We start from the raw sequence: 20,558 nt of genomic DNA on the forward strand, positions 1-20,558 counted from the left end.
GTTTCTGCTCCTTCCTCCTCTGGCTCATCAATTCAGTGTCTCAATTTTAATTTTAATTAATTTAAATTTAAATTTAAATTTAAATTCTCTTCATTTTGGGCCTCTTCACAATCCGCCAGAATTCCAAAGAAACTCAAGCAGGGCATGGAATGAAAGAAAATGATCCAAAAATTGAATTTTTCCCTATAAATCTGACCATGTTTGTACCATCAAATGCAGAATAAAATGTATAAAAATAGGATTTAAATGCATAAAAATAGGATTTAAATGTTATTTTTATTCAAATGGAGGGATGAATATCCAAAGACCACAATGCAAAGCAAAAGTGAGGAGCTGCATATTAATGAATATGGAATAATCTTAATTTTTTCATGGGTTTTTAATGTATTTTTTCCAACAAAAATGAGGAATTTTAGGGGTTTAAATGGAATTTTAAAGTGTAAAAATTAAATATATTCATTGGGATTTGCACGAATGGTGCTGGTTCGCACAGGGAAAATGGTGCTGGTGAAAAAAAACCCCAAAATTAAAATTTCTCCTATAAATCTGATCATATTTGTACCATCAAACCATCTTCTCACTTCATAAAAATAGGATTTAAATGGATTTTAAAATAGGATTTAAATGTTATTTTTATTCAAATGGAGGGATGAATCTGCAAAGACCAAAATGCAAAGCAAAAGTGAGAAGCTGCCATTTTAATGCCTGTGGAATATTTTAATTTTTCCATGGTTAAATCATCTCCTTTTCTAACCAAAATGAGGAATTTTGGGATTTCTGGCGAGTTCAAAGTGCAAAAAAATCCAAAATTTTCACTGGACTTTGCAGAATTGCGCATGGATTAACTGCTGACATGCACAGGGAGAAAAGGCGATGTTGATATCAGTGCTGGTGTCAGAATTTGCCGCTGACACCGAATTTTTATATTTTTTAATAATTAAAATTAACGCCACCGAACCCGCGCCCGGGGCCGCCTTTTCCCTCCAAAACCGCGCCGGGCCCGCGCGGCGAATCTGCGGATCGGGCCTTGAGGCGCCGCAGCGCCCTGAAAAATTACCGGAGAAACGGGAAAAAATTCCAGCGTTCTGCCGGTGCCGGAAGGACGCGGTGGGCGCGAGGGGAGCGGCGGGACGGGGCGCGGAGGCGCCGCGGTAACACCGGGAGCCCGTGGCGAATCTGCCGCCGGGGCTCTCCCGCGTGCGGGCCGCGCTGCCCGCCCTCCCCGCGGGGACAGAGGGCGGGACCTGCGCGCCGTGATGGTTCGAACGAACCAATGGGGTGAGAGCTCTTGCTGTTTATAACCAATCAGCGGCGGAGGGGGGCGTGGCCGGCGGGGTCGGCGGTACCGCCCCCCCGCTCGCATCCTCTCGGCGGGGCGAGCGCGACCATTTTGCGGGGGGGAGCGGCGGGAGCGGGTCCGGCACCGACACCGGCACCGCCAGCGGGATCGGGGAGCGACACCGCCATCGGCGCCGGGGCCGGCATCGGGGAGCGGCACCGGGGGCGGCGGCGGCGCCTGACGGGGGAGCGGCGGCTCCGCAGGCGCGGCCTGAGGCGCTGGGCCCAGCGCTCCCGCTCGCTACGGGCGGCCTCAGCGGCCCCGGCGGCCTCAGCGTCCCCGTTAGCTCCGCGCCCAGCCCCGCGCGGCCCGCAGCGCCGGGAGGATGTCGCGGCCCGTCAGGTGAGTGCCGGCGGGCCGAACCCGCGCAGGGCAGGGCGGGCAGGCCTCGCTCGGGGCAGGCCGTGCGGGTTTCTCCTCTATTTCCCCTTGTTTCCCCCCCGCTAACTTGGCACGGCCACCGCCATCCCCGCCGCATTTCTCCCCGCGCCGCTCTCCCGCAGCCGGGGGAGGGGGGGGCCGCGGCGGGGCTGCCCCGCGGCCGCTGTCCCACATTTTGTAACGGGGGAAAAGCGAATTTTTTTTCATCGCCACCGCCGCCGTGACCCACTTGGCGCGGGGCGGGCGCCGCTCTGGCCGCCATCCGCGGCCCCCTCCGGGCGGCGGGGCCGGGCCGAGCACGCTGCCGGGGGAGGGGACGCGGTGCCATCCGGCGAGGGTCCGGGGCACGGGGGCTGTGCATGGGGAACCACGCGTAGGGGAGGAGCCGCCGGGAGCCGCCCCCTCGGTGCGAGCGCCGCTCCTCACGCCCTGCTCCGCCCGCTGCGCGCTCCGCCATCGCCTTCCCGCCGCTGTTTTCCGTCTTTTTGGTTTTATTTCTGAGCGTTTGGCAGCCGGGCTGTGCTGGCGAGGTGGGTGTGGGGGTGTTGGTGGGGTGGGATGGAGCGGGGTGGGTTTGGGGATGTGCGGCGTGGGGAGGAAAGGGCTGGAGCTGTCTCAGGGTGGGTATTTGGGGAATATTCCCTCAGTATTTGGGATATTTCTTCCCTCAGAGGGTGCTGGGCACTGTCCGAGCTCCCCGGGGAATGGGCACGGGCACAGAGCTCCGGGAGAGTTTTGACAACGCTGGGTGTGGGCTCGGATGGAGCGGGGTGGGTTTGGGGATGCGGTGCCTGAGGGAAGGGCTGGAGCGGTGTCAGGGTGGGTATTTGGGGAATATTTGGAAGAAATATTCCCTCTGTTTATTCCCTCAGCGTTTGGGATGATATTTGTTCCCTCAGAGGGTGCTGGGCACTGCCCAGGGATTGGGCACAGGCACAGAGCTCCAGGAGAGTTTGGGCGGGCTCTGTGGGTAGGATGGATCGTGGTGGATGTGGGGATGTGTGCCATGGGAAAGGGAAGGGGTGGAGCTGTGTCAGGGTGGATATTTGGGGACTATTTGGAAGAAATATTCCCTCAGGATTTGAGGTATTTCTTCCCTCAGAGGGTGAGGAAACTGCCCAGGCTGCCCAGGGAATGGGCACAGTCACAGAGCTCCGGGAGAGTTTTGACAACGCTGGGTGTGGGCTCGGATGGAGCGGGGTGGAGTTGAGGAGTGGGTGCTGAGGGAAGGGCTAGAGGTGTGTCAGGGTGGGTATTTGGGGCATATTTGGGATATTGCTTCTCCTAGAGGGTGCTGGGCACTGCCCAGGTTCTCCAGGGAATGGGCACAGGCACAGAGCTCCGGGAGAGTTTTGGCAACGCTGGGTGTGGGGTGGGATGGAGCGGGGTGGATTTGGGGATGCGGTGCCTGAGGGAAGGGCTGGAGCTGTGTCAGGGTGGGTATTTGGGGACTATTTGGAAGAAATATTCCTTCTGTTTATTCCCTCAGCGTTTGGGATGATATTTGTTCTCTCAGAGGGTGCTGGGCACTGCCCAGGGATTGGGCACTGCCACAGGGCTGCAGGAGAGTTTGGGCGGGCTCTGTGGGTAGGATGGATGGTGGTGGATGTGGGGATGTGTGGCATGGGAAAGGGAAGGGCTGGAGCGGTGTCAGGGTGGGTATTTGGGGAATATTTGGAAGAAATATTCCCTCAGGATTTGAGGTATTTCTTCCCTCAGAGGGTGAGGAAACTGCCCAGGCTGCCCAGGGAATGGGCACAGTCACAGAGCTCCGGGAGAGTTTTGACAACGCTGGGTGTGGGCTCGGATGGAGCGGGGTGGTTTTGAGGAGTGGGTGCTGAGGGAAGGGCTGGAGCTGTGTCACGGTGGGTATTTGGGGCAGTATTTGGGATATTTCTTCTCCCAGAGGGTGCTGGGCACTGCCCAGGTTCCCCAAGGAATGGGCACAGGCACAGAGCTCCGGGAGAGTTTTGGCAACGCTGGGTGTGGGCTCGGATGGAGCGGGGTGGGTTTGGGGATGCGGTGCCTGAGGGAAGGGCTGGAGCTGTGTCCGGGTGGGTATTTGGGGACTATTTGGAAGAAATATTCCCTCAGGATTTGAGGTATTTCTTCCCTCAGAGATTGAGGAAACTGCCCAGGGAATGGGCACAGGCACAGAGCTCCAGCAGAGTTTGGACATTGCTGGGTGTGAGGTGGGATGGAGCGGGGTGGATGTGGGAATGTGTGGGATGGGAAAGGGAGGGGCTGGAGCTGTGTCAGGGTGGGTATTTGGGGAATATTTGGGATATTTCCTCTCCCAGAAGGTGCTGGCACTGCCCAGGTTCCCCAGGGAATGGGCACAGCCCCAGAGCTCCAGCACAGTTTGGACATTGCTGCCAGGGATGCCCAGGGTGGGATTTTGGGGTGTCTGTGCAGAGCCAGGAGCTGCTCTGGATGATCCCTGGGAGTTTTTCCCCTCTCAGATATTCTGTGATTCCCTTGTGTGTCAAACCTTTAGCAAAGAGGTGACAAAAAGTGAACTCTGATTTCAATTGGCTTTAGAGCAGAGGTGTGAGGTTTCCCACGGGGTTCTTGTCATGCTTTGGAATTTCCTCATTCTCAAGTGATTGCTTGGGGTTTGATTCCATTCCCAGTTGGGGTTTGATTCTATTCCCAGTTGGGGTTTTATTTTATTTTATTTTATTTTTATTTTATTTTATTTTATTTTATTTTATTTTATTTTATTTTATTTTATTTTATTTTATTTTATTTTATTTTATTTTATTTTATTTTATTTTATTTTATTTTATTTTATTCCCAGTTGGGGTTTGATTTTATTTTATTCCCATTTGGGGTTTGATTCTATTCCCAGCTGGGGTTTGATTTTATTTTATTCCCAGTTGGGGTTTTACTCCCAGTGAGCCTGGACTGGGCTGTGGATGTTGGGTGTCTTGGCTAATTTAATTTAATTTAATTAAAAAGTACAAATTAATTGTGACAATGATACATTTAGAGATGACAGCATTTGTATTTAAATAATATGTCCCAAAACACAGAATTTAAAATAAAAATGGGGCCCAGGAGTGGCTCAGGGCTGGGTGAGCTCCCAAATCAGCCTTTAAAATTCTTGAAAAGCAGAGCCTCTGAGCTTGCTGGAACTGAGTATTTTTGTGAAAGTTTCAAAAAAATAATTAAAATAAACCACCTCTGTCCACTCCTGGTTCATATTTTTAGAAAGGTGTGAGGTTTCCCATGGTGTTCTTGTCATGTTTTGGAATTTCCTCATTCTCAAGTGATTGCTTGGAGTTTGATTTTATTCCCAGTTGGGGTTTTATTTTATTTTATTTTATTTTATTTTATTTTATTTTATTTTATTTTATTTTATTTTATTTTATTTTATTTTATTTTATTTTATTCCCAGTTGGGATTTGATTTTATTCCCAGTTGGATTTTTATTCCCAGTTGGATTTTTATTCCCAGTTGGGCTGGGCTGTGGATGTTTGGTGTCTTGGCTAATTTACCTAAAAAGTAGAAATTACTAATTTAAATTACTAATTTAACTATAAAGTGCAAATTGACAGTGGTGCATATGTATATATATATAGTTGGAGATGACAGCATTTGTATTTAAATAATATGTCCCAAAATACAGAATTTAAAATAAAAATCAGACCCAGGAGGATTTGATAACCCTTGCAGGGCAAAAAAGGGAAATATTCAGTAAATATTCAGTAAATATTCAATAGAAATAGATGATATTGCTCTGCTGGCCAGAAAACCCTGCCTAGAGATTTAAATCATTCATAAATTAATGCTGGAATGAAGGTTTTTTGCTGATTTTTGGTGAAATGGAAAAGTGAAAAATTCTTTAATGCAGAGTTTTCCTCCAGTCAGTGCTCTTGGAATGAATTGGTGTTTTCTGCTGGTTTTGGTGGAATTTTTGTGCACCTAAAGCAGTGAAATTCATAAAATTCATCCTAAATCCCAAGTTTTTACTCTGCTTGTTATGAAAATTTCACCTGATAAATGCATCAGTGCCTTATCTCTGGATTTGATAACCCTTGCAAGGCAAAAAAGGGAAATATTCAGTAAATATTCAGTAAATAGTCAATAGAAATAGATGATATTGCTCTGCTGGCCAGAAAACCCTGCCTAGAGATTGAAATCCATTCAGAAATTAATGCTGGAATGAAGGTTTTTGCTGATTTTGATGAAATGGAAGCCTGGTGAAAAGTTTTTCATGTAGAGTTTTCCTCCAGTCAGTGCTCTTTGAATGAATTGGTGTTTTCTGCTGGTTTTGGTGGAATTTTTGTGAAATTCATCACATCCATCCTAAATCCCAAGTTTTTACTCTGCTTGTTGAGAAAATTGACCTGAGACTGTTGGAAAAAGGCAAGGAGTGAAAACTAAAGAAAGCTGAAATTATTGAATTTCTGCAGCTCTTGTGGAACTCTGCTGAAGTTCTGCAGAAAGAGGTGGGGCTGTTTATAGGGCAAAATTAAATTAAATTCAATATTTGGAGCCACTATTTATATATTTATATATATTTTTAAATATATATATTTATTTATATTGTATATGTTTTAATATATATTTTTTTATATTTTATATTTTTATATATTTTATATTTTTACTACTATACTTTATATATATACTTTATATATATACTTTATATATATACTTTATACACTTTATCTATACACTTTATCTATACACTTTATCTATACACTTTATCTATACACTTTATATACTTTATATATATATACTTTATATATACACTTTATATACTTTATATATATACTTTATATACACTTTATATATACACATTATATATACTTTATATATATACACTTTATATATACACTTTATATATACTTTATTTATACTTTATATACACTTTATACACTTTATATATATACTTTATATATACTATATATACACTTTATATATACACTTTGTATATACGTTTTGCATATACGCTTTATATATACACTTTATATATGCTTTATATACACTATATATGCACTTTATATATGCACTTTATATATGCACTTTATATATGCACTTTATATATACACTTTATATACACACTTTATATATACTATATATATACTTAATATATATATAACTTAATATACACTTTATCTATACACTTTATATATACTTTATATGTATACTTTATATATACACTTTATATACACTTTATATATTTACTTTATATACACACTTTATATACACACTTTATATGCACACTTTATATGCACACTTTATATGCACACTTTATATGCACACTTTATATGCACACTTCATATGCACACTTCATATGCACACTTCATATGCACACTTCATATGCACACTTTATATGCACACTTTATATGCACACTTTATATGCACACTTTATATGCACACTTTATATGCACACTTTATATACACACTTCATATATACTTAATATATATATACTTAATATACACTTTATCTATACACTTTATCTATACACTTTATATACACTTTATATACACTTTATATACACTTTATATACACTTTATATACACTTTATATACACTTTATATATATACTTTATATACACTTTATATATATACTTTATATACACTTTATCTATACACTTTATCTATATACTTTATATGCACTTTATATACATACTTTATATGTGTGCCTCATGTGTACCTCATGTATACCTCATGTATACTTCATGTATACGTCATGTATACTTCATATATATTTTTATATTGGTGTATATTTATATAATTTTTATATGTATTTTCATATATTTTTTATATTTTCAGCCCAGACCCAAACCTGTCTCTGTGCTGAGTCCTGAGTCCAATTTTTGCCCAAATTTAACCCCAAACTTTGGGTTTGGGTCCCTTTCTGTCCCCAGGTGCTGCCTCCTGGTGCTGCTTTGAAATCAATGCCCATGGAAATTTAATTATTATTTAATTATTCTTGAACTGCTTTAATGATTGCTGCAGAAATCATTTCATTGTTCAAAATCCTGAAATGCTGAAAACCTTTCAGAGCTGGAGTGAGGAGTCTGCCCAGACCCAAATCTCTGCAGTGGGACCCTCTCAGTCCTGACTCCTGGCTTTGGGCTGTCTGAACTGACTGCCTTGATCAGCAATTAATTAATGCTAATTAATTAATTGACAGTGAACGCAGTGTGAATGTGCTGAGAGCAGGAGAAAGGGAGGAGGAGGATGAGGAAGGATCCTGGTGCTGGATGGAGTTTCCAGCTGAAGAACTGAGCAAAATCCCATTTTTCCTTGCTTTTGCAGGAAAAAGGAACTTTGGGAATTTCTGGATTTCCAACTCCTCCCAGGAGCTGTTTGGAGCTGACTTGGAGGAATTATAAATTTAAATTAAATTGAATTATTGCCTGCCTTGATTTCCTTTGCTTGATGTTTTATGGGGCAGTTACCTTGTAATAAAACAGCTGGGATTTGATATTTTATCAAATTCCAGCTCTTTTATTGATAAAGTATCAAATTCCAACTCTTTTATTGATACCTTATCAGTAAAACAGCTGGGATTTGATATTTTTATCAATAAAGAGCTGGGATTTGATACTTTATCAGTAAAAAGAGCTGGGATTTTTCTACTTTGTCAATAAAAAGTTGGGATTTGATACTTTGTCAGTAAAAGAGTTGGGATTTGATACTTTATCAATAAAAAGTTGGGATTTTTATACCCTGTCAATAAAAACAGCTGGGATTTGATATTTTATCAATAAATCAGGTGGGATTTGATATTTTATCAATAAATCAGGTGGGATTTGATACTTTATCAATAAGAGCATTGGGATTTGATATTTTATCAATAAAAGAGCTGGGATTTGGTATTTTATCAATAAATCAGCTGGGATTTGATACTTTATCAGTAAAAAGAGTTGGGATTTTTCTACTTGGTCAATAAAAAGTTTGGATTCAATATTTTGTCAATAAATCAGCTGGGATTTGATATCTTGTCAGTAAAACAGCGGGAATTTGATACTTTATCAATGAAAGAGTTGGGATTTGATACTTTATCAATAAAAGAGTTGGGATTTGATATTTTATCAAAAGAATTGGGATTTGATACTTTATCAATACAAAGAGTTGGGATTTTTATACCTTGTCAGTAAATCAGCTGGGATTTGATACTTTATCAATAAGAGCATTGGGATTTGATATCAATAAAAACATTGGGATTTGATACATTATCAATAAAAATAGTTGGGATTTGATATCTTGTTAATAAAATAGTTGGGATTTGATACATTATCAATAAAAATAGTTGGGATTTGGTATTTTGTCAATAAAACAGCTGGGATTTGGTATCTTGGTAGTAAGAGTTGGGATTTGATACTTTATCAGTAAAAAGAGTTGGGATTTTTATACTTTGTCAATAAAAAGAGCTGGGATTTGATATCTTGTCAGTAAGAGTTGGGGTTTGATAACTTCATCAGTAAAAAGATGAATTTTTATAACTTGACAATAAAAAGCATTGGGATTTTTATATCTTGTCAATAAAAGAGTTGGGATTTGATATTTTATCAATAAGAGCATTGGGATTTGATATCAATAAAAACATTGGGATTTGGTATTTTATCAATAAATCAGCTGGGATTTTTATACTTTATCAATAAGAGCATTGGGATTTGATATCAATAAAAACATTGGGATTTGATACTTTATCAATAGAAGAGTTGGGATTTGATATCTTGTCAATAAAATAGTTGAGATTTGATACATTATCAATAAAAAGAGTTGGGATTTGATATTTTGTCAGTAAAAATGTTGGGATTTGATACCTTGGCAATAAGAGTTGGGATTTGATAATTTATCAATAAAAAGAGTTGGGATTTTTATACTTTGTCAATAAAAAGCATTGGGATTTTTATATGTTGTCAATAAATGAGTTGGGATTTGATGCTTTATCAATAAAAGAGCTGGGATTTGATGCTTTAATATACTTATTAAATGCTATTTGTGCTTTAATATACTTATTTATTAAAGTAAATTAATACTTATTAATTAATTATTAATTACACATATCCTTTGTGTTCATTCTGACTGCAGAGGTGGCTGAATTACCAAAGTTTTTTTGGGATATTTTTGGGCTCCAAATGCAGCTCTAAATAAAACAATGTGGCATTTCTTATTCCTTAAAACTTTGTTAACCCTGAAGGAATTAATTCCTGATTTTTTCTCCTTTTTACAGGAACAGGAAGGTGGTGGATTACTCCCAGTTTCAGGAATCAGATGATGCTGGTAAATTCAATTTTTTTTTCCTTAATTTCCTCGTTATTCCCTGCATATTAATGAATGTTCTGCTTCTAATCCCACCCTCAGCTGCAGCTCTGAGGAGTTTCTGTTCTTCACAGCCTGAACTCTTAATGAGCATTTGGAAATGGAATTATTCTCACATGGTTTGTGTTAAACAAACAATGGGGATAGAAATGTTTTTATTTTTATTTAATTCTGGGGTTGTTGTGGTGCCTGGGGCTGCTGGCAGCTCCTTGCTCTGTTCTGGGCTCCTTGGTGCCACTTTTTGCACAGAAAAATGTGGTTTATATTTATTTTATGGCTCTGGTTGAGCCCACATCATCAGGGATTTAGGGGGGATTGGAGTTTAAAAAAAATTAATGTGTGTGAATTAAAATAGTGCTGGGTCACATTTGGAAAAAATGGGATTTAAAATTCTGGATCCCATTGTAAAGTCATTTAATCTGTGTGGATTAATAACATATTGCTGGGTCACATTTGGAAAAAATGTGATTTCTGAATTAAAATACAGGATCCCATTTCTAAAATAATAGAATCTGTATGAATTATTAAAGTAGTGCTGGATCACATTTGGAAAAAATGAAATTTCTGAATTAAAATTCTGGATCCTATTCTAAAGTAATGTAATCTGTGGGAATTAATAAAATATTGCTGGGTCAAATTTGGTTAAAATGGGAATTAAAATTCTGGATCCCATTTCTAAAATAATGTGTGTGAATTATGAAAATATTGCTGGATCACATTTGGAAAAAATTGAACTGCTGAATTCAAATTCTGAAACCCATTTCTAAAATAATCGAATTTGTGTGAATTAACATTTTTGGATCCCATTTCTAAAATAATGCAATCTGTATGAATTGATAAAATATTGCTGGATCATGTTTGAAAAAAATGTGAATTAAAATTCTGGATCCCATTTCTAAAATAATAGAATCTGTGTGGATTAACATTTCTGATTCCCATGTGTGAAATAATACAATCTGTGTGAATTAATAAAATATTGCTGGATCACATTTGGGAAAAATGTAATTTCTGAATTAAAATACTGGATCCCGTTTGTAAAAAAATAATATAATCTGTGTGAGTTAACATTTCTGGATCCCCTTTCTAAAAAATGGGATTTCTAAAATAATCTGTGTGAATTACCAAAATATTGCTGGATCACATTTGGAAAAAATGCAATCTCTGAATGAAAATTCTGAAACACATTTCTAAAAAATGAATATAATCTGTGTGAATTAACAAGATAGTGCTGGATCACATTTGATAAAAATTGAATATTTGAGCTAAAATTCTGGATCCCGTTAAAAACAATCTAATCTGTGTGAATTAACAGAAATTTTCTGCAGTGTTTTGAGTTCTTGGAAGATCAACTCAATCTGGGTTTGCATTGATGATTAAAATGAGACAAAGATGCAGAATTGTTAATTGCAGTGGTTTTATTCATTAAATAAAGTAATGTGTGAGAGTTGTAAATTCCTATTTCATGGCATCCTTTATCCCCTCCCAGCACAGTGAGCAGTGGGTGCTGTTAGAGCCATGCAGAAATAAATATAAATACATTTTTTAATGAATTTATAAAAGAACTAAATGCAGAATTAATCCTGTGTCCTTTTTCTGTGACATTTGCCTGTACACAACATTTCCTTGGTGCTGTGACAAGCAAAGCTCAAATCAATGATTTCACCCAGGACTCTGCTTCTCTCAACATTTTCTTGAAATTTTAGGAAATTTTTCTTTTTGCTGTGCATGAAATGCTGGGTTTGAGCTGAGCAGAGTTTGCTGGGGCTGAGTTTTACCCAAACCCCAAATTTTTGCTGTCTGTCCTGTGCAGATGATGATTATGGAAGAGATTCAGGCCCCCCATCCAAGAAAATCCGCTCATCTCCCCGAGAGGCCAAAAACAAGAGGAGATCTGGCAAGAATTCTCAGGAGGACAGGTAAAAAATGGCAAATTTTATTTCTTGGCAACATTTCCTGTGTGTGGGGAGTGGGATTGCAGTGACATTGGGGGCTGAGACACTGAGGTGAGACAGAAATCGTGTGGGAAACTCTTGTCCATCAGTCCATCAGTCCAGAGGCAGGTTGGAAATGGGATTTAGGCACAAAATTGGCATCCCCAGGTGGGTCAGGGCCAGGGGCAGCTCCTGCAGCCTCTCAGGGCATCCCTGAGGTGCTCATCTCCATGAGAGGATAAAAACAAGAGGAGATCTGGCAAGAACTCTCAGGAGAAAAGGTAAAAAAATACAGTTTTCATTTCTTGGCAACATTTCCTGTGTGTGGGGAGTGGGATTGCAGTGACATTGGGGGCTGAGACACTGAGGTGAGACAGAAATCGTGTGGGAAACTCCTGTCCATCACTGGGAATGGGATTTAGGCACAAAAATTGGCACCCTCAGATGGGTCAGGGCCAGGTGCAGCCTCTCAGGGCATCCCTGAGGTGCCAGGGATGGGTGGCACTGAGGGCAAGGGACATCTGTCAATTTTCTGGCTCTTTGTTCCTCATTTTGGGTCATCCATAAACAGAACCTGCTCTGGGAGCTGAGTTGCTCCTCAGTGCTGCCCTGCTGAAAAGTGAAATTTTCCTGTGGAATCTCCATTTTGCAGTGCCCCCAATGATTGCCACAAGAGCCTTGAAATAATTTTTTTTTGTTTTTTTATGACAAATTTCAGCTTCAGGGATGCTGGTTCTGAAGGTCCTTGAGGGTTCTGCCTGCTGGTTCTTGTTCTATCACCCCAAGATGTCTTTTATTTTCTAAATGAATTAAATTATCAAATCATTTGAGAAAGCTTAGGTCAGACTTATGTCAATTAAGAGCAAGAATTTAAACAATGACCTAAAGACAAGTGCTGACTTACAATCTGTCAGGATAAAGCTTTATTTCATTTATAGAGTCCACATAAACCATCAGAATTGTAACTAAACTGGAAACCTCGTGGGTCGCTTCACCTCAATCTGATTATTTCCTGATTTAACTTTTTTTGTGATTCACAATCTGAATTTTATCTTCCCAACCATGACAACTCCACAGCCAGCTGAGTAATCCTGAAGCATGTCCAGAACAAGTGAAAATTCTCAGCTTGGACATCATTTTCTCTTTAAAAGTTTTTATTTTCCACACAAGAGGGACTGAAATCAAAGCTGGGACAAACACTCAGATTTCTCCTTGTGTTGTTTGCAGTGAGGACTCAGAAGACAAAGATGTGAAGACCAAGAAAGATGATTCACACTCAGCAGGTAACTGACAGCATTATCCTGATTTTGTACCTTTAAATCATGTCTGTGAGAGCTCAGGAGTAGAATTTGAGACAGAAATTAAATTATTCTGATTTATTTTTGATTTATTTCAAGTCATACGTTGCTTCTTCTGCTGTTACTTCCCACCTTGCTTTGGGATAATTTTTTTTTGGTGTGTGTTATGTGCTGATCCTATAAAATTTGGATAAATTGATGCTTTCCCTGCAGTTTTTATCCAGAAAAATCCAAAAATCTTTTGCTTGCAGATGAAGATTTTGGCAGTGAGGACGACGACGTGGGAGCCGACGACGGCAAAGCCGACAGCGACTACGAGAGCTCCCAAAAAAGCAAAAAAGGAAAAAAGGCCAAACCAGACAAGAACAAGAGAGCAGCCTCCAAATCCAGGAAAAGGCCTGCAGGTAAGAAGGAAAAAAAAAAAAAAAAGAGGAAAAATGGGGAAAAAAATGAGGAAAAAAGGGGGAAAATATGAGGAAAAATGAGGAAAAAAAGAAAAAAAAGAAGGAAAAAATGAGGAAAAAAAGGAAAAAAATGAGGGGAAAAAAGGGGAAAAATTAAGAAAAAGGGGAAAAGAAAAGAGGGGAAAAGGAAAAAGAGGGAAAAATGAGGGAAAAAAGAGAAAAAAAAGGTGAAAAGAAGAGGAAGAAAAAGGAAGGAAAAAAGAAAAAAAAAAGAGGAAAAAAAGAGGAAAGAAGAGAAAAAAAGAGGAAAAGAAGAGGAAAGAAGGGAAAAAAGGAAGAAAAGGAAAAAAAAAGAAAAAAAAGAGGAGGAAAAAGGGGGAAAAAAGGAAGAAAGAGGGAAAAAAAAGGGGGAAAGAGGAAAAAAAATGAGGAAAAAATGAAGAAAAAAAGCAAAAAAATCACTTATTTTGCAGAGGATCTTTGTTGGGTGGGTATTGATGAGGTTGAATTCTCCCCACAGTACCTCAGTGAGTGTTTTAACCCCCTGATAAAAGCCCTAAAAATATTTTGCTGCCTCATGGGGAGTTTTCTGCTCTTTACTCAGCCCAGTTTGGGGTTGTTTTCCTGCAGAGGACAGCGAGGATGAGAAGGAAGATCACAAAAATGTTCGTCAGCAGCGGCAGGCGGCCTCCAAAGCAGCCTCCAAACAGAGGGAGATGCTGATGGAGGATGTGGGCAGTGAGGAAGAGGAGCAGGAGGATGATGAGGCACAGTTCCAGGAGAGTGAGTAAACAAAGTTTGATTTTGGCTGGGACCCTGAGGGTGGAAATTGTGCTCCTCATTTTTATTGCGTGTGGAATTTGTGCTCCAGGTTTGCAGCAAAGGTTTGTGTGTGTTCCACAAAATTTATCTTCACAAACGGGTAAATCTGTTAATCACATCCCTGCTTTTTAATCCAGGATGAGATTTAAGTCACCAAATACTTAAATTATAGAAAATTGAAAGTTGGAACCCCTCATGAATTTGTGCCATTTATTGTCCCACAAGCTTGGTTGGTGGGAGATTACCCAGTGCTTCAAAAGTGCTTTGGAATTTTTGCAGTCTCACAAAATTTGTGTCCCACAAAATTTATCTTCTCAAACGGGTAAATCTGTTAATCCCATCCCTGCTTCTTAATCCAGAATGAGATTTAAGTCATCAAATAACTTAAAGTATAGAAATTTGAAAGTTGGAACCCCTCATGAATTTGCACCATTTATTGTTCCTCCAAGCTTGGTTGGTGGGAGATTACCCAGTGCTTCTAAAGTGCTGTGGAATTATTGCAGTCAAAAGTTTTTAAGCTTCAATGACAGATTTTAGGATATAAATTGAAAATTTAAATAATTGAAGAGTTCATTCACTAAATCTGGAAGAATCTGTGAGACAAAGCAGCCTCCAAACAGAGGGAGATGCTGATGGAGGATGTGGGCAGTGAGGAGGAGGAGCAGGAGGATGATGAGGCACAGAGTGAGTAAATGGGATTGGGAAATGGGACAGCAAAGGGGACACAGTTGGGTTTTGGCTGGGACCCTGAGGGTGGAAATTGTGCTCCTCATTTTTATTGTTGTGCTCCAGGTTTGCAGCAAAGGTTTGTGTGTGTTCCACAAAATTTATCTTCACAAATGGGTAAATCTGTTAATCCCATCCCTGCTTTTTAATCCAGAATGAAATTTAAGTCACCAAATACTTAAATTATAGAAAATTGAAAGTTGGAACCCCTCATGAATTTGCACCGTTTATTGTTCCCACAAACTTGGTTGGTGGGAGATTACCCAGTGCTTCAAAAGTGCTGTGGAATTTTTGCAGTCTCACAAAATTTGTGTCCCACAAAATTTATCTTCTCAAATGGGTAAATCTGTTAATCCCATCCCTGCTTCTTAATCCAGAATGAGATTTAAGTCATCAAATAACTTAAATTGTAGAAATTTGAAAGTTGGAACCCCTCATGAATTTGCACCATTTATTGTCCCGCAAGCTTGTTTGGTCATGTTCAGTGGGAGATAAACCAATGCTTCAAAAGTGCTGTGCAATTTTTGCAGTCAAAAGGTTTTAAGGTTTAATGACAGATTTTAGGGTATAAACTGAAAATTTAAATAACTGAAGAGTTCACTCAATGAATCTGTAAGACAAGAAAATTCATCTTGGTGCCTTTTCCTTGCAGATTTTTTTTTTATTCCAGGGATGTGTGTTTGTGTTTTCCAGAGATCTCTTTCTTTTTCTCCTTAATTTTTTTTTTAAATTTTCTAGATCTATTAAGCAGCCCTAAAGTTTAATTGTAAACTTCTCAATTATTTTTTCTGCTTTTTTCTGTCTCTGTGGCATTGCTGATGTAAAACCCCCTCGGATTTTAGCCCAGCAGATAAAAGGAAACCCACAAAGTCTCAGAGTTTATCCACAATTTCACTGGCAGATCTCAGCTGTATTTTCCCTTCCTTTTTGGTTTTTTTTTCCCCCCAAAAAAAACTGAAATTTCCTTCTGCTTCCAGCAGATTCAGGAAGTGATGAAGACTTCCTCATGGAAGATGATGATGACAGTGACTATGGCAGTTCAAAAAAGAAAAACAAGAAAGTCTCCAAGAAATCCAAGCCAGAGAGGAAAGAAAAGAAAATGCCCAAGCCCAGGCTAAAGGCTACAGGTGAGTCTGTGCAAATTCAATTCCTCAATTTAAAATCCTCGTTTTCTTTTTGCTCCAGAGGTTTGGTTGAAATCTTGAGGTCCACAAAAATGTTGGAAAGGCCAAATGATTGAAATCAGCAGGATGGAATAATGAGCTGGCTTTTAATTCTTTATTTAGAGGTTGATTTGGTATCTGTGCCTCTAAATCAACCTCTAAATGAAGAATTAAAAATATGAGTAAAAACTCAGGAAAACTTTCCCTGCTGAGGGGCTGCATTCTGACTTTTTGTGTCTCACAGCCAAATAACAATTTGTGACTTTGTGAAATGGGAACCAGAGGAAAACTGGGTGCATTTGTGCAAGGAAATTCAAATTACAGCAATGTTGGGCAAGAGCTGTGTCCATTTCTGATGTCACATCCAGCAATTAACCACCTTTAAAATCTCATTAAATTGCTCTTCAGCTTAATTAAGAGTGCTAAAACCACTGTGGCTATGGCCAAACTTCTGAATTATTTAAAAATCGCATTTTTGGGGGGGGGGGGGGGAGTTTTTTTGCCTTTTCTGCTTCTGAATTTTACAAAGTTTTTCTTTTTCCAGTGACCCCCAGCCCAGTGAAAGGCAAAGGGAAGGCAGGTCGCCCCACAGCTTCCAAGGCAACAAAAGAAAAAACCCCATCCCCAAAAGAAGAGGATGAAGAACCTGAAAGTCCCCCAGAAAAGAAAAAATCAGCCAGCCCTCCACCAGAAAAATCAGGGGATGAGGGCTCTGAAGATGAAGCACCCTCTGGTGAAGATTAAAAGGCAGTTGAGAGGAAAAAAAAAAATCTTTGTTTAAAAAAAAAAAAGAGGAAAAAAAAAAAGAAAAAGGAAAAGAAAACAACACTTAGGGGTAGAACACGGTTTTGGCTGTGGCTTGACTCATGGGCTTTGAATGCTATCTTTATTTTCAGCTGGTTAATCCAGTGAAATTCTTTTTTAATAAGAGAAAAACCCTTCTCTACAGTGAGATTTTCAAGTCAGAATGTTCTCTGTTGGTCATTCTGTTCTCCCTCCCCTGCCAAATCTGAAAAGCCATTTGAGACAAATTAGAACAAACCATTGGATTTCTGTTCAATATTGGATTTCTGTTCAATATTGGATTTCTGTTCAATATTGGATTTCTATTCAATATTGGATTTCTATTCAACATTCGATTTCTATTCAATATTGGATTTTTATTCAATATTTGATTTCTTTCCAATATATGATTTTTTTTTCAATATATGATTTTTTTCCAATATTTTATTTTATTTTTTTTCCCAAGGGATACTGCAGTTGTGAAGCAATAAGGTTTGAGACTGATCTGTGGAAAAAAAACCATACTTACAAATCCTCAAGTAGAATTAGATTTTTTTCCCCCAGTGCTGGTAAGAGCTGTTTAAAATTATTCTTCTATATTTGGAATATGTGGAGAAAAAAAAAATAATCAAGTTTTGTTTGAACAGATTTAAGATGAGTTTAGTCTCAGCAAAAATAATTCCAGAGGAGGAGGAGGATGGAGCACAGGGAGGAATCCTGTGTTTTTTGGATTTAGGCACGTTTTTCATGGAAAACAATCAAGAAATTCTGAGATGCTCCAGTGTCTTTGATTTTATAAAAAATCCTTCAGATGTTTTGTCTCTGCTGGATAGAAAACTCTTAATTGCAGCCCATTCCAGAGAAATTCAGGTTTTCAGCCTTCAGCTTTCCCATGTCCACTCACCCTTTTATTCCTTCTCTAGAGGGGCAGAACAGGGAGGAGAAATTGGAAAATCATTTTGAAACCTGCTGTTCATTGGGTATGGTGGGAAATGGTTTTATTATGGATTTTTGCAAGGAAAAAAAACCCCAAAATAACAGATAATGTAACGTGAGATTGTTGGGGTGAGCAGAGGATTGCCCTGAGCCAGCCCTGGGTGTTCCTTCCCTCCCCTCCCCTCCCTCCTGTGCCCTCACAGAGCCCCAGGGATCATGGCTGGCATGGCGGGCACAGCGGGCACTGCCTGTGCCCACCCTGCTGCTGTGGGCTCTGTGGGGTCAGCTGCCCTCATACCTGTGGGGTCAGCTCCTCTTTTTCCTGTAGGATCTGTGGGATCTGCCCCTCTTCTGCCTGTAGGATCAACTCTCCACCCTTTCTGTAGGGTCTGTGGGGTCAGCTCCCCTGCTCCTGTGGGCTCTGTGGGGTCAGCTGCCCTTTTTCCTGTAGGATCTGTGGGATCTGCTCGCCTTCTGCCTGTAGGATCAGCTCCCCACCCCTCCTGTAGGGTCTGTGGGGTCAGCTCCCCTTTTACCTGTGGGCTTTGTGGGGTCAGCTCCCCTTTTACCTGTAGGGTCTGTGGGGTCAGCTCCCCTTCTGCCTGTAGGATCAGCTCCTCCTCCTATGGGATCTGTGGCATCAGCTCCTCACCCTTCCTGTAGGGTCTGTGGGGTCAGTTCCCCTTATTACTTGTAGGGTCAGTGGGATCAGCTCCTCTTCTGCCTGTAGGATCAGCTCTCCACCTCTCCTGTGGGATGTGTAGGATCTGCTCCTCACCTCTTCTGTGGGATCAGCTCCCCTTATACCTGTAGGATCAGCTCCTCACCCCTCCTGTGGGATCTGTGGGATCAGCTCCTTACTTCTCCTGTGGGGTCTGAGGGATCTGTAGGATCAGCTCCCCAACACTCCCTGTGGGGTCTGAGGGATCTGTTCCCCTCCTACTTGTGGGGTTTCTCCTCAGCCCTGTCTGTGGGATCTGCTCCCACCTCTCCTGTGGGATCTGTAGGATCAGCTCCTCACCCTGTCTATGGGTTCTGTAGGATCAGCTCCTCACCCCTCCTGTGGGGTCAGCTTCTCACTTCACACTGCTCCCCTTCTGCAGTGTTTGCTGTAGGATCAGCTCCCCAACCCTCCTGTGTGGGGTGAGGAATCTCTTCCCCGCTTGCCTGTGGGATTTTCTCCTCACCCCTGTCTGTGGGATGTGTGGGGTCAGCTCCTCACCCTTCCTGTGGGATCTGCTCCCTTTCTGCCTGTAGGATCAGCTGCTCATCCTTCTTGTGGGGTCTGAGGGATCTCTTCCCCTCTTGCCTATGGGATTTTCTCCTCACCCCTGTCTGTAGGATCTGCTCCCACCCTGCTTCTGGGATCTGTGGGATCAGCTCCCCAGGTTCCTGTGGGATTTGTGGGATCAGCTCCTCACCCTTCCTATGGGATCTGTTGCTCTTCTGCCTGTAGGGTCAGCTCCTCATCCTTCTTGTGGGCTCTGAGGGATCTGTGGGATCAGCTCCTCACTGTGGATCCTCTGGGATGTGTGGGATCAGCTCCCCCATGTTCCTGTGGGATCTGTGGGATCAGCTCCCTCACATTCCTCTGGGATCTGTGGGATCAGCTCCTCCTGCCTGTGGGATTTGTGGGGTCAGCTCCTCCTGTCTGTGGGATCTGTGGGATCAGCTCCCCCATGTTCCTGTGGGATCAGCTCCCCCGTGTTCCTGTGGGATCTGTGGGATCAGCTCCCCCGTGTTCCTCTGGGATCTGTGGGATCAGCTCCTCCTGCCTGTGGGATTTGTGGGGTCAGCTCCTCACCCTTCCTGTGGGATCAGTTCCCCCCATTTCTGTGGGATTTGTGGGGTCTGTAGGATCAGCTCCCTCCTCTCTGTAGGATCAGCTCCCCACTGCTCCTGTGGGATTTGTGGGATTTGTCTGTGGGGTCTGAGGGATATTTTACAGGGATATTTTGCAGGGATATTTCACAGTGGAGCTGTCCCTGTGTCCCATTTTAATTTACTTTCACCCAAGCAGCCAAACCCTTTCCTTCATTTTTAATTTTTTTTATTTTCTGCACTTCATGAACCTCCACAAACCTCAATTTCCACACCCTCAGCCGCTTTCCCGCCACATTTGTTGGTGGAAACATTGAAAACTGGACCTGCCATTTTTATTTTTATTTTTTTCCTTAAACCCTCTGTGCTTTTGTCTGTTGCTCAATTTCCCTTCCAGCTTTGCATCTTTCTTGGTTATTTTTATTTTTATTTTTTATTCTTTTGTCCCAGAATTCCCCGTTATTAACCAGGTGACATAAGGCAGCTAATCCATGAATTTGGGATTTCTGGTGGCAGCAGATCCTGAATCCTTTTGGGATTTTGGACATTTCCTAAAGTTCTACACTAAAAATGATGGAGTAATCCTACAGAACTCAGTGATTGTCCTGTGGGATTCCCTGGCTTTTGTTGAGGCTGGTAAATTCCTTTTTCTTCTAAAATTAAATTTC

The 20,558-nt window shown here is 41.1% G+C and overlaps 1 protein-coding gene and 1 long non-coding RNA gene across 3 annotated transcripts; one reads left to right on the forward strand and one right to left on the reverse strand.

Moving 5' to 3' along the window:
- The first annotated feature begins 1,580 nt into the window (after positions 1-1,580).
- Positions 1,581-18,371, forward strand: NUCKS1 (nuclear casein kinase and cyclin dependent kinase substrate 1). 2 transcript variants are annotated; one of them, XM_058039912.1, is made up of 8 exons: positions 1,581-1,681; positions 9,918-9,967; positions 11,817-11,922; positions 13,165-13,220; positions 13,487-13,639; positions 14,270-14,422; positions 16,165-16,314; positions 16,895-18,371. In XM_058039912.1, exons 1-8 carry the CDS (start codon positions 1,665-1,667, stop codon positions 17,092-17,094), a joined length of 885 nt encoding a protein of 294 aa, XP_057895895.1. In that variant the 5' UTR covers positions 1,581-1,664; the 3' UTR covers positions 17,095-18,371. The 2 variants fall into 2 exon arrangements, with proteins under 2 accessions (XP_057895895.1, XP_057895896.1); XM_058039913.1 differs by having other exon boundaries at positions 16,168-16,314; positions 16,895-18,369.
- Positions 17,133-18,976, reverse strand: LOC131092944 (uncharacterized). Its single transcript, XR_009115528.1, has 2 exons — positions 18,897-18,976; positions 17,133-18,847 (listed from the first exon to the last, which is right to left on the reverse strand). It is a non-coding gene; the product is annotated as an uncharacterized LOC131092944 (long non-coding RNA).
- Positions 18,977-20,558: the final 1,582 nt, after the last annotated feature.

Source organism: Melospiza georgiana, chromosome 23, assembly GCF_028018845.1.
Source record: "Melospiza georgiana isolate bMelGeo1 chromosome 23, bMelGeo1.pri, whole genome shotgun sequence".
Classification (NCBI taxonomy): Eukaryota; Metazoa; Chordata; class Aves; order Passeriformes; family Passerellidae; genus Melospiza; species Melospiza georgiana.

Coding starts and splice junctions, on each gene's coding strand:
- NUCKS1 (XM_058039912.1), top strand. Junction 11,923..13,164: donor AAGAATTCTCAGGAGGACAG/GTAAAAAATGGC, acceptor TGTTGTTTGCAG/TGAGGACTCAGAAGACAAAG. Junction 13,221..13,486: donor AGATGATTCACACTCAGCAG/GTAACTGACAGC, acceptor TTTTGCTTGCAG/ATGAAGATTTTGGCAGTGAG.